Here is a 14,429-nt window from a genome sequence, read left to right as displayed (position 1 = left end):
TTTTGTTAAGACACTTAACAATGACCATTCAAACAAAAGAGACATCTTAATTTTGTGTCTACGCTTGAAGACAACTTGGCAAAGAACCTTTTTTTTAATTATATCTTTAGACAGTCTGTTACTAGCAGCCTGTCACAATTCCCCCACATTTCCTTAGTTAAATCTACAAAAAATGCCTGATATAGCGTAGTTTCACAAGCATAAAATAACAGTTTTTGCACCAACATATTGATTTTCAAGCTTGTAAGAATTATACAAACTGTGCTTTTGTCTTATATACTATATTCCCATGTATGTTTGCACATTTCAATAAATAACTGCACCTATTTCCCATTTTCCTGGCAAAACATGAAAAACTGAGGACACTGTATTGGTGGTAATTTGTATTTAAATTCTGTGTTTACCCCTAAATACTCCAACTGTATTCAGTCCAATTAAATTTTATTTCTATAGCACCAAATTACAACAACAGTCACCTCAAAGCACTTTAAGGCAAGCTAAAAGACCCTATGGCAAGTTTGTGATTGGCTGTTTCCTCCTGTTTGACCTTTAGGTTATTGGTTTCTTCAGTCAGCGTCTGGAGCAGGCTGGAAGTGACCTGTCTGTTGAGAGAGTTCAGGAGGTCATCATGAAAGGAGCCCAGGCACTGCCAAAAGACAGACTGAAGGTAATTCACTCACACAGACACACAGGCAGCGGGGCGACAGACAAAGTGGAAGAGCGTGGAAAGCAGGAGTCATAAAATGTGGGCTTTGCTAAAAGGTTAAAAAAGAGAAGAAGAAGAAGTGGTAAATTTCTATGCATGTGAAGAGAGTCCAGTTGAACAATCGAGATGTTTGGGATTGGGATATGGACTCGGGCAATGGAATGATGGAAGGAGGCCTTTGGGAGTGGACACAAAAGGCCAAAGCCCAGTTCTCATTAGCATTAATGCCCATCTTCGTTCCATTTCTGCTTACCTGCTACATGTGAACATGTAATGACATTTCAAGGAGATGGGATGGGGGGACGGCTAACGGCACTTTGTCATGGGTACATCAGATTGGGGGGAGGGGACGAAGGAGACATAAATCTGCCACCATGCCTCGTTACCCAACACTCCTGGCGGGTTCTCTAACCCTTTCCCTTTCCAATGCTCCTCCATTAATCAGTAAGGAAATATGTAACCAGCGGTCTCCACAGCAGCTCGGAAGCTCTTAATTGCATGTTTTATTATGTGTTTCATGTTCCATATATTTGACTGTTGGCTGCAAGCCATTTGTCTGTGGAAGAGGGATGGTGCGCGGCCATGAGTCCATGTTCTCTCTCTCTGCCGTGCTCACAGCGAGCTCATCAGAGCACTAATGTAGCGACCATGAATTCACAGAATTACCCACCGAGCCATGTGGATAACCCTCATGTCCTTCAGCGAGAGTGCTGTACCTGTGGCACAAGTCAATGTGGGTCATGAGTGTGTGTGTGTGTGTGTGTGTGTGTCATCTCCTGCATTTGTGTATGTCTGCTGATGACCATATGACTAAATGGCAGTCTACGTTTTTGTGCAAAAGTGTTTTTGAGTCTCACGCTGACTCCACATCAGAGTGCTTTCCAGCTCCACAGGGTGATGTGAAGTGAAAAGTATATCTGGGCAATGTGTCTTCCGGGAAAAGTCCCTACCATTTGATGGCACCATCTCTCAAACAAACAGCTGTCTCTCCACCTCTCGCCTCCCGTCATCCTATGAGCTCATTCAGCTTCCCCCCAATGTAAAAATCTATAGGTTAGATTAATGTTGTGTGGAATCGTCGATACGTCGGCAATTACTCCGATGAAGCCGTATCGGTGTCTCAATCAGTTGTGGCTCCACGGAGAGCGCCGACATGAATGAAATGTTCGGGAAAAGCGATTGTTCCTCGCTCTTTCTAAAAAAAAAAAAAAAAATTTGTGGAGTTTTTTTTTTTTTTTTTTTTTTTTGGTGGAGGTTTTTTTTTTTTTGTGGAGTTTTTCTTGCCCTCGGGTCATGTGAACATTGCATGTAAATGAGTGCATCAATTTTTAAATCTTAAAGTTGCACCCATATCTACACTAACAACCAAAATCAGAACATTTTGTTAACACTTGCTGAAAGCTGAAAGCACCACTGTGGTGTTGCAGTGCAGCTGGGGAAGGATATCTATAAAACTTCATTCCCAAACTGTATTCTATGGTTCTTCTTGCACACTGATAAAATCATCAGTAAGGTGACATTATTTTCAGATATCGTCTTTTTTTGTGGTTATTTATTTTTCAGCTCAGTTATGCAGTCGCAGTGAGAATTCAGCCATTTATGTTGACAGGAGGCGAGTTAACAAGCATAAAACAGAGGCTTAGGTGGAGATGATACTTCCCATGTCTGTGGGTCTGCTAGTGTCCGCTTGGATCCCACCAAAATCAATTTTATCATCAGATGGTTTGCACGCGGTGAGTGCAGACGAATGTATCAGCTAGCCATGCACCCAGACAGCTGTCTTCAAGCAGACCTCCAAGAAGTGTTTGGCATAACAGGACTGACTACTACCCCATCGGGTCTCCAGCTGTCCTCCACTGAAATAACTGATGCTTAAGACACAATTTACTGTTATTGCATGCAAATGTTTGGACATTTTTAGTTGCAAAATGATCTTTAAAATTACGTTTTTAGATTATTTTTTTTTAAATAAAAAAAAAATATCCACATTTAGTGTTAATCTGTATCAGCCTGTACGTGGCGCCAATATAATAACTTCAAAATTGGTTGGTTGGGAACTGCAGACACTTGTCAGGTAAACCACTGACATAAAGATAGCATGGACACTAGTTAATCTATTGAAATAGAAACATATAAGTGAGGATGCAGATTTTTAACGGGGCAAAATGTAGACATGCAAATTAGGCGCTAACTGAAAGAAAGGATTGAAGGTGGTAAGTACCCCTTGGATGACCCTCAACACTCAGCTGCCTGCCTCTCATTCTTTGTGTGTGTGTTGTTTCAGGGTGTGTGAGGCTGAGTGGTGCTTATAGGCAGTGCCTGCGGAATGTGTTGTTTAGCCTCTCCTGCTGAAATCTGCCTCTTTGAGCAGCGATAGCCTACAGACTCTCTGGCTTCTCAGGAAGAGACGGAGGGGGAGGGGGGTTACCAGCTGTTAGTCAGTCAGTACCTGGGGCTTAAGAGGCCTGATGGCAGCCATTACTACTTTCCCACACACTGACAACACAGTTTCTATACATTTCTATGTAGAAATCCTCTTTCAGATGTGTGCAGTAAATTCAGAAAGCCCATGCCTAACTTGTGTAATACAGTCCGCCTTCAGAGCTCAAACTTAGGGCAATCGGGACTTTGCAAAGCGTTAATAGTATTAAGCAGTTTTCACAAATGCATTGCAGCCCTGAACTTTTGTAGTGCTCACCGAATGAAGCGCAGTGTGATAAACGTCCACCGCTCTCTAGGTCGGAGATTGGCTGCTCTTTTAGTCTGCGAGCTCTCTGGTACAGATATTTTTCCAGTGCATTCACTGCTAGTGAGTCGCCGTCATGCGTCCCGGCTTCTTCTCACCCTGTCCAGGAGGCTCCTTCGCTTAAAGCCTGCAAAGTATTTCCAGTAATGCACGCATGTCTGAGGTGGATTGGATAGCTGTGGAAAATCTACTGACCCAGTTTCACCGAAAATGTCCGAAATTCATGTATGAAAACAGCTCAACACTGTCGAAAGAAAGGTCACCCTGACGATTTCTTAAATATACCAGTTCTCTCCTGTCAGATCTCAATACTTGAACATGATTTGAGCAAATGTAGAAAAAAAATCATCAAGATCTGTAGGTTGAGCTATTGTTTATTTATTGATTGATTATTGATTCTGGCTTTTTGCCATATTTGATCATCTGTAATAACTGTCTTATACAGTTTGAGCATTTAGAGTAAGACTTAGGAGTAAGGGTGGGTTTTTATAATCGATTTATCGATTAAAATCGATTCTGGCTTGGGTAACGTAAAATCGATTCATTAAAATCCTGAATCGATTTTTTAATATTAATTTATTTTGCCCGAAATGCCAGAATCTCTGGTGAAACCTCACAAAATTTCAACAACCACCAAACAGCTAAGACAGTAAATGAGAGCAGGTACACGGCTTCTGCACAAAGACGTAAACACACAGCGCGGATCAGAATCAGTGAGATGTCGCCTTTCTCAGCTGACGGTCGGGGCTGAAAGCCGACAGCTCGCTGATTCTGATCCGCGGGTCCGCGCTGTGTGTTTACGCCCTTTTTGCGCTGATCATATGGCTGTTAGTTTTATCTCTCTCCAAACAATATTGACCGAACCAGCAGCAAAAAAGATCCAAACTATGCTTCACATAAACATCGTCATGAATTCCCTCTGACTTTTGCTGACTTTTCAGTATAAAAATCACACTTCATGCACAGCTCTCTCTCTCTCTCTCTCTCTCTTTTCTGCATTATTCGCTTGCTTGTTACGCACAAGTCTACCGTTGTTTACAGCGCTGTCGGCCGACGTTTTTTTTTCCCTTTTACTTACTTCCGAAAAGTAAACCTAATTTCTGCCGTTCAATATTGAACAAATTTAAACTTTTTAAAATTAAGCAAAATGCAAAACGCTTAGCTGTGTCTCTAATAAAACCGCTGTAACTTCAGAGGTGATGTTCATGTGTTGATTAATGGTTTTCTTTCGTTTTTGATGTACTGCAGATTATTTTTATAAAATCCCAGGCCAGGAAAAATCACCTTCATGTTTTTCTGTGTTTTATCTTCAGCTACTTTGACACAAAGGCATCTGCTGTGATGCTCACACCTTTGATAAAGTCTTGCGTGTGTCAGCTTCCTTTTAATAGATACAAAAATATGTAAATGTACTGATCTGAATTATAATATTTCTGACTGTCAAAATTTCCCAGATTCAAATCGAATCGTGGATCGAATCGATTCGGGACCTTGTGAATCGGAATTGAATCGATTCTAGAAATCAGTGACGATACCCAGCCCTACTTAGGAGTCTATCTGGTGTCACCTCGGATATCTTTCCCTGTCAAGAAAATTATGATGTTGCCAAAAAGAAAAATTTAATCAGCAGAAGGATATTTACTACATCAGTTTACCCTTCATTTTATCTGAAACATACAAAAGAATCATATCCTTTTAGTTTATTTTCAGCTGTCACTATGGGACATTGCCCATAAATATTACTAGCTAAAGCTTTCAGACAGTTGTGGTGATCGCAGTATATTAATATTTTTCTGTGAGAAAGTCACAGAGGCATAAAGTGATGTGAGATTGAAATAAGTACTTTGACTTTTAACTCAAACGTACTATTTGAGACAAACGAGAGTTAAATTCCACCACTGATCGTTTTTTAAAAATGTATATAAAGTTTATATCATAATAAAATATTGATATAATGTAACCTGTTTATATTTGGACGATCAAAATGCAAGCTAGTCTCATGAGCTATGTTAGCAAACTAGTGTGCTTGCTAAAGTTAACATTACTAAAGGTGTTCTTCCAGATACATCACACACCCATGAAACGAACTAAACTTTCCCAAAGGACGGCTCTAAAAAGCAGAATGTGAATATAAAACCCACGACTTTTGTCAAGGATTTGTAAAGCGTTTCGAAACCTGACTTTTCAGTGTTTGTGCGTGTACCTGCATGTAAATGTGTGTGTTTGTGTGTATCAAGTTCTTATTTGCTCCCTCGCCGCATTCTTCTGTGTCTGGCCGCCGAGCGCTGTCAGCGAAAGCACAGTGGAGGAAAGGGAACACAGCGTCCTAAGTAAAGATATGAGGCCAGCCAGCCAGTCTGTGTTCAGGGGCGAGGGCCTGACCCGCCAGGACCCATAACTAACTGATATGAGCCCGGGCCAAGTGGGCCCCAGCCAGCAGTCAGACTGAGAACAAAACAGAGAAGGGGAGGGGAGGGGAAGTCAGCAGAGAGACAGAGGAGATATGTACTGGGACAGTATGAACAGAATAAGGGACAGAGATAATATTAGTTACTGGATGTGGCAGTCTGGAGATGCTCTGATTTTATTTTTATGTTATTTTTTTCCCCAGAATTCACTCAAGCCTGAAAGCAACATTTTTGCTGTGAGGCACTTGCCATTGCCTTGCAATATGCAAGGCAATTACCCTGGTGGGGCTCTCGAACATAGATGTAAGAAGAAGAAGGCGGCCGTTGGGATTCTGGGTCATTTTTCCCTCTTCTGGCTTTGTGAAATTTAGGGAAATTGGTCATGTGAGCGTGCGGGACTTTAAGTTCCCACGGTGTCGAAATTAAACTATAGGAGTGTAAGGATGCTTTTTATAGATGCCTGCATGCTAAAAACTGTAATTCTAGCCTATTGCTAGGTGGTTACTAGGCAAGATGGGATGTCATGTCTGATATGATATAGATAAGTGCTTTCAGGGGCCTAAGACGTACCTGTGTGCCAAGTTTTGTTGCTCAACTCCTGATTGCGTAGGAGGAGTTGGCAGCCGAAGAAACAAACAAACACACAGGTGGAGATTTGTGTGTTATAGTAAGACATATTTAGGGCTTTGTTTGTGCCAGATTCATGTCGAGTTATTGTCCACCAGAGATATCACTGTAAAACAGCAACTTCTCCTCTGTAAGTGTTTATTATTGAGCTTGGGACAAACTCTAATCTAAGCTAGATGGCTAACTATAATTTTAGATTTAAAGTACAAGCACGAGTCTGGTATTGATCCTCGCATCCATATCAAGAAACACAGATTGGATGCCGAGCTATTCCTATAATTACAGAGGAATTCCTTTGCATCAGTGGCACCCATTTTTGAAGTAGTGATAATGTTAGCGTGTCAATACTAAAAGCACGCCAGAGATTTGTAAAGATCTAATTATAATATGATTGGTGATGTTTCTGCGTTTCCCATGAATAATAATTTAGATTCTTTCAATGAGGCCATGAAAATGATAAATTATGGGTTTAATACTGAAGTGAAGCCACTCATATCTGTATTTATACAGATATAAAGCATGCAAATCCGTATAGTAATGCTAGAGTAAATACCATTTGTGTGCTTGTGCTTTAGCTCTGAGTTTCTTTACCTTTTTCTTTAAACTGTGACTGCTGTGTTCAGGGCTCATGATGGAGAACTACTTATATTCAGAGTGTTTAAGCAAGCGTTTACCAAAGTAGCCTCAGTGTCTTATGTGTGTCTGGTTTCTATGAAAAAAGGCGCTTATGCCGTATTTTGCTCATATAGAGGATTCGTTTTAGAGGTGTTAACATTGATTGCGCATGTACACATAATGCTTTACGAGTAAGAATAGGTTAATGCTGATGCTGTAACATGTGTTGTTTCAAACCTATGTTGACATAGCTGTGTCTGCTGGTTTATGCTTTGATTAACCTAATTGCCTAATAGCACAACTGGTTGTGCTTCATATGTTTTCATATATCACGGTGGTTGCTGCAGGGTATTAATCTGCTCGGCTGCCGTCTGTTCATGCTTGTAAACACGACACTGCTGAAGAAAACGATTTTCAATCAAAATGAAAAATTAAAGGCTGTATTTCTTCCTCTAAGCTTACAAGTAAAGGCCTGAATGTGTGGAGCAACTGTCACCAACAAGGTCATGTGAACGCCGGATGAGTCGTTATGCTACGAGGGAGTCACCTACACACCCATGCCACTCAGATAATACAGTTCCTGCATTGTGTCTGGCCATCAACAATGGGAGTGGTGTGTGTGTGTACAGTTTAGCCTCAGTAACCTGGCATATGGCCTGTGACCCCACAGCCCCTCGGTCTGTGTCATTGTGATACCGATAGTGAGGCCTTGAATGGAGCCAATCAGGACTGAAAAGACTGGACTCAGACCATCAAATAAAGGCTCACAGCATCTGTCTTTCACCACAGACTGATTACTGGCCGCGTGTGTGCACATACATGCATGTGCAGACAGGAGGATATAATGAGGTACCATTATGTATTATTGATGTGCTTCCCCGGCTGCCTACCTGCTGTCAGGTGGGCTGGCTCATGCATGCTTTGGTCTGGTCTGGTCTGGTCTGGTTGGTGGGCTTCCAGAAGGTTTGGAAAAAGCTGGTGTTCAAGATGATAACTGATTACACAAAACATTCAATTTGTCAGATATCGATCTGTTAATTTGTGACTTTTAAATTCTTAAAATTCGTTTTCATTGAAAGGTTGAAAGGTTCAGTTTTACTTTTTATTATGGTGAGAGGTTAAAAAGGGCACCAATTAAAAATGGTAAATGGCCTGCATTTATATAGCGCTTTACTCAGTCCCTAAGGACCCCAAAGCGCTTTACACTACATTCAGTCATTCACCCATTCACACACACATTCACACACTGGCAATGGCAAGCTACGTTGTAGCCACAGCTGCCCTGGGGTGCACTGATGATATGATATAAAAATAGATGATATGAAACTAAACAGAGCTGCAATTGAATTTTATTTTTGTGCTATTTCTAAAGACAGCATGTCAGCCCAAAGTGGAGAAGTTCCCCCAAGTGCAGATAATGTTTCCTCTTTATAGGAAAAATAAAAAGAAGACTTTTCCTGACCAAACCAGGAACGCTTGCAAAACTTCTTCCCACTTCACAAACTGCTGCGAAGTGTCAAGGTTTCAAAGAGGTCTTCCTCATATTTCACGGTACTAACAGTGATTTGAGTAGCACAGCTTTTCTGCTTCATGTGAAAGTAATTCATTCATTCAACAGCCAGCTCCAAAAAAAAGGACTTTATTTCAGTGAGCTGTGTTTGGCAATCCACAGAAGAAAAAAAACAACAAATACCACGTTATTGTAGCGCAGCTCTAATACGCTGCTTCAGGTCTTGTTTTTTTTAAAGCATAAACTGCATATAAAAGATAGATGTAGCCACCGTGACCCCACCTGTTGGTTTATGAAGCAATTCAGCTCAGCGTCTTCGGTTTTTTTGGAGACAAAAGTGACCATATTTGGACAAGAGTGAGATCAGTTAGCAAGCTACATTCACCAACACAGTTAACTTTTAATTAGTGCTAATAATAGAGCTAGCTATTTCCAAAAACATTTATTTCTTACCAGGCTCTGAACATGTTTACTTACTGGGAATTTATAGGGATAATGTTGCGCCATGTGGTTTAAGAGGTAGAGCAGGTCATCTGCTAATTGGAATTTTGGTGACCTGGCTTCTCCAGTCTGCATGTCAAAGAAGCCTTTTACAAGATACTGAAGTCTGAGTTGCTCCCAATGCATTCTTCAGATTGTGAATGTTAGATTAGATGTAGAAACAAGTATTTGCATGAATGCATGGGTGAATGTGACAAACTATAAACTACATACATGTATTATAAAGCATCTGAATGCTGCAATAGAGTATAAAGGCACTATATAAGAACCCCCCTCATGAAAAACAGAGCAGCTGAAAGTAGCTTTTAACATGAGAATGTAAAGTGAGCGTCCACTGACCACTGGAGGAACTGCAGTTTCAGCGTCGAGTTCATACTGCGTAAAAACTACCGATCTGATAAGTTAAAATATCTTCTTTGAAAAGACTCTGTGCGGAAACATTTCTGCATCAGCATTTTCTTTTTTATGACTTGCTCATCCTACTTTTCTCTCGCCCGGTGTTTTCTGTGAATAGAAATTCCCAGAGCTCAAGTTCAAGTATGTGGAGGAGGACCAGCCAGAGGACTTCTTCATCCCCTACGTGTGGTCGCTGGTCTTCAACTCTGGAGTCGGCCTCCACTGGAGCCCACACGGGATCGAGCTGTTCAGCATGGACTCCGGCTGAAGGACACGTTGCAGCAGATTGCGCGTCTCCATCTCCGTTCAGTACAGAAAAAGGAACTGACGGCACGTGGGTGTGGGTGTGTGTGTGTGTGTGTGTGTGTGTGTGTGTGTGTGTGTGTGTGTGTTCTGGGTAGGTGTGTATGCATTACCCTTTATAGTATGTTCACGCTGCTTTGAAAGTGCCTCAACCTTGTAGAGGATGGTGTTTCTTTTTCATGCAGCACAACCTCGTTCTCCCAATAGGTCACTTAAAACATGCAGACACATGTTACACTGCTCTGATGAACATCCATTTACTTCTGCACTGAATACTAAAAACCTGCTGTGACTCAACACCTGCCACTCATCTTCAAATGTCCTATTATTGTTGATTTTACACGCGATTATCTCATAAACTGTTTTTCTTTTCTTTTGGCGTACATTGTTCTCAGTGTACAACAGCTTTTGACACATTTGCGCTTTTGAATTGAAGAAATGAAGAGAGAGAAAACTCTGTTGTCATCATCAGTATGCAGGAGTTACAGTGTTGCCGGCTGTTTAATATCCCTCCCCACCCCCCACGTTCAAGTACAGCTTAATTAAATTTCAGTCCCCGGATGATATAAGCACTCTGCATCACTCTTTAATTCGTCTGATTTCGTTGTTGCTTGCAGCTCATTTATTCCATACCCTGTTTTTGTCATTAGCATTTTTTTCCTGATGCTAACCCAAGGCAAATACTTAAACCGGGGACGGCCATTAAACCTCCTGTCCTGTTGTGCATAATTACCGTTGTCTCCTTAACCGGTTACATTATTTCATGTTTAAGTAGGGACTTATTGTTATTTATTTTCATGTATATTGTTTTTATATATATTCACCATCCCAAAATGTAAAGTGCAGTAGTGCTGAAATGACTACTATTACCGAAAGAGAAAAGCAATGGTACTATACTTTGATTATTCCCAGACGGGAAAACTGGCTTTATATATAAATGCATATAATATGATGACAGCTGTCCTTTTTGTGGCAATGTTTACCTTGAAAATAGAAGTTTAAATAAAAATATGAAATCAAACCAGCCTGAGTGTCACGCTGTTATTTAGCAGTGAAATACTGCAGCATTCATGTGACGTTTATCACGTTTGTCTTAATTGTTTTAAGGTTATGCAACTTTGGACTGAAAGCCTTGTTTATGACTCTGTCAGCCTGACAAATGTAAAGTGTTTATCGACCACAAGCTGAGCAGCCTGTCTTGATTTTTATCGAGTGGATTGAAATGTCCTCCGGCCTTGCCCAGTTGCACAATGCTTTATGGCTCAGTTGCATTGGGATAAAAATATGACAGCAACCATCCAAACAATCCTGGTTTGACTTGGGCTGATTCCAATCGCTCTCAGACAGATTAGCGAAGGTTTGCAAATAATTGATGAACGTTGATGACACATTAGCCAATCAGTCTGCAATCAAACAATCTGAGTCGGTCTGCATCAGTAAGTGTGCAACGGGGAGCTTCGCTTAATTGGTTGGCCTCTGGTTGTATTCAGCGAATTGTCATATCATCACAAACAGAACGCGTGCGATTGCCGGCTTCACCCTATTCCGATCGAACACTGCTCTCATAACACCTGCGAAACCACTATAATGGTATTTCTGCACTTCAGTGTTAAATTAAAATTACTTTTTCAGAACACACACATCTTCAGTGACTGACTCGGGGCGGGTGGGACAAATCCCCCCCCCCCCCCCCAAAAAAACAGATGAATAGGAGAAAATGTCAGACTGAAGATGGAAACGAAGTCTGAGGAGGTGTAATTTCTTTTGATATCAGAGTGACCTTTTAAGCATTGTAGAAAGAAGGATTAGAAAAAGATGTGTGAAGCCTGTGTGCGCAAGATTTAGATTTCTTTTTCTAAGACCTCTTAGATTTCTCTTGATACCCAGTGGCTGGCCTTTTCTCTCAGTTATATTGACCTAAGTTATTAAAATATTTACCAAGGTTGCTGCTTCATACCTTCAATGATAAATATATATCTGTGTGTGTGTGTGTGTGTTTAGCCTTGGATTTCATTGCTGCTTGCCCGGCACATTTCAGCCACAGTCTTCTCTTGCATCTTTGCGGCACAAAAGAAAGATCATCCTGAAGACTGGACTGTTACGCTATGAGCAGACTTTACCGTGTGTCTTATTTTCGCCTGTTTTTATCATCGCTGCTAAAGCAGCAGAAACAGAGGCGGAAAACCACGTCGGGAGTCAGGCGAGGGGGGGGGGGGGGGGTGCAAAAGTTTACGGCACAATGGCACCCACTGTGTCGCTGGAGCTCCCACTTCCCAAGAGAATTTCATGCCTTTCGTCTCTATTGTATTGGTTTTCATGCCTGAAATTCTCTTGTTCTCAGGGACAATATAATGGATGCAATTCGATGTAAAGAATGGCTCATTTTCAGGACGGGTTCATTGGTAGGTTACAATGAAACTGCACGCTCAAGGAGACTGAAGCCCTCTCCCTCTGCACTGACTCTCACCTGCCTCCAGCTCTATTATCTCTGTGCCAGATGGTTGAGCGGAGGTTTTTTTACAAAGTGACATGGCTCCCCTTGTTCCTTTATGGCGCAGGGGTCACCTTACCCTCGGATCCCATTTCAGGTGACAGCAGGAAGATGGATGGAGCCAGGGATTTGGGGATGTATAGTTTTGTTGTTGTTGTTGTTTGTGTGTGTGCATCTTTTTTTTTTCTCCCCAGATGTTGGTACTTTTCCTCAAGGTCTAGGTGAGATCGTGTTGACTACCCAGTGGAGTGTGCTTCTAGAACCATCGGTTATCACCAAACCACAGTTTACACCAGTGAGATACATTGTCACAATAACGTCGCTGGCTCACTCTTCGCTCTCGTTGACACGTAAAAATAAACCACCAAAGCTTGGTTGGAATTAAAGCATTGCATCTGTGGGCCGGCCCATAAGTGGAAAATATCAGTGAGATATAAAGATGAGACAGGCGTATTATCATGATCTTGATGTCTGCATCAGTTAACCTCATTTTTGTGAGCACGGAAGGTTTGGAGGAAGTCAACAAGCCCTGACCAGCTGGCCTTGAGAAACTTCTCTTAGTTTTTTTCCTTTAATCATACCTTACACTGAAAGTGTTTTCTGTTTTTCATCTTATAAATGACATGGCTTAATTTGTACAAGTCACCAGTCATCAGTCTATTTATGCAAAGTCATAAAGTAAGTAACGCTGTTCCCAAGACACTTTCCAGACAGTGTTGCGTGGTGTATCAAAATCTCATGGTGCTTTTTATGTGTCGATAAGTCATAATACAGCTTTGATGAGATCCTAACATCACCAGCGGAAATGCAACCCCAAACTGTGATATAGTACCTCCACTGTGTTTTACAGATGGCTGCAGACGCATACTTCTCTCGAGACAACCTTAATACATACTGATGACGACATGACCCAAAAATTTCAAACTCTGATTCATCACTTCATCAGACCTGTTGGCACTGATTTTCAGTCCAGTTCTTGTGTAGTTTGGGCTACCTCAGCCTTTTCTACCTTTTCCCCCCCTTCCTTAAGAATGGCTCCTTGACTGGCAGCCTCCTACTGAGACCACTTCTGATGAGACTTTAGCAAATATTAGATGGCTCAACTGACGGGGCAGATCCATCTCAGTCCTGTGTCAGATCCCTTGAATAGGACATGAAATTTTAATCTTGCTGTATTTCTTTTTTTTTTTTTTTTTTTTTTTTACCATTTTTTTAAGGAAATCGCCTTCAGATTCTGTTTATCTGATGTATATATTTTTTTTAGGACTCCCACTTCTTCTTTAATCCTCAATTAGTTCTGTTTTTTTTAATATATTTTTTAAGATTGCCAAATTTTCTATAATAGATATTTGCAAATCACCTTGTTGGTGCAAAAATATTATTTTATGCCTGGCAAACTGTGTTAATAAAGTGCATAACGATGTTATGCACGATGTGTAGACATAAAACTGATTCACCGCTTTACTTTTGTGTCTTTTTGTTTGTTTATATGATTCATATGTCATTGTTAACAGTCTGTCAAATTCAAGGACTAAACTGAAAATAGGTGATAAAGCAGCAAATGTCCAAAGCAAAACTCAGAAAGACCTGCAGAAAGTCCGGAGAACTATTAGTCAAGTCTTTTAAGAAAACATAGAGGAAAACACAAGTCACTGAAAATTCAGTTGGTTAAAAGGAGTCTGGCTCATCAGACACAAACTATAAAGAAATGAGGGGTAGCTCAAGGCTTTTGTGCAGTCTTGTTTTTGTGATTGCAGGATGAAGAACAATAACTGGAGGTGACGATGATAAAGAACTATAGAAGAAATAGAATTTAATAAGCTCTATATATTGAACATTTAGTGTATGTAATGCCACAACATTCTCTATAAACCTCTGTGATCCCTTCAGGAATGATTGTAATCATTTTAGTTATTCTGTTTTATCAAATTTTATCATTAGCTCTGGTTTTTTTAGCCGCTTCTGTTAGCATGTTAACGTTAGCCTGGAGAGCATGCTAACGTTCTGCCTACTCAAGGAAACTGTAACATTTTTCTTTTCTAGCATTTCTATATGAATACCGTCTTCTTTTTTTCTAAAGTTAAAACTGTGGTTGGACCATGTCCTTCGTGAAAAGCTGACATTTC

General features: G+C 40.8%; 1 protein-coding gene across 3 annotated transcripts in view; it reads left to right on the top strand.

Annotated features, from left to right (window-relative positions):
* Window positions 1–10,833, top strand: part of dym (dymeclin) — a 60,985-nt gene extending 50,152 nt beyond the window's left edge. For all 3 annotated transcript variants that reach the window (XM_086300969.1, XM_086300967.1, XM_086300968.1), the window contains 2 exons: window positions 554–667; window positions 9,628–10,833. In XM_086300969.1, the coding sequence (XP_086157095.1) occupies window positions 554–667; window positions 9,628–9,777 (264 nt within the window). In that variant the 3' untranslated portion in view covers window positions 9,778–10,833. The remainder of the gene's footprint in view (window positions 1–553; window positions 668–9,627) is intronic.
* The last annotated feature ends 3,596 nt before the right edge of the window (window positions 10,834–14,429 follow it).

Source organism: Aulonocara sp. 'chitande type north' Nkhata Bay, linkage group LG7 (genome assembly GCF_057382095.1).
Source record: "Aulonocara sp. 'chitande type north' Nkhata Bay isolate Kocher_YH1m ecotype deep benthic linkage group LG7, A_spYH_male_GT1.1, whole genome shotgun sequence".
NCBI classification, from domain to species: Eukaryota; Metazoa; Chordata; class Actinopteri; order Cichliformes; family Cichlidae; genus Aulonocara; species Aulonocara sp. 'chitande type north' Nkhata Bay.
The sequence above is the reverse complement of the archived record's forward strand: the minus strand, read 5'-3'. Positions and strand labels throughout refer to the sequence as shown.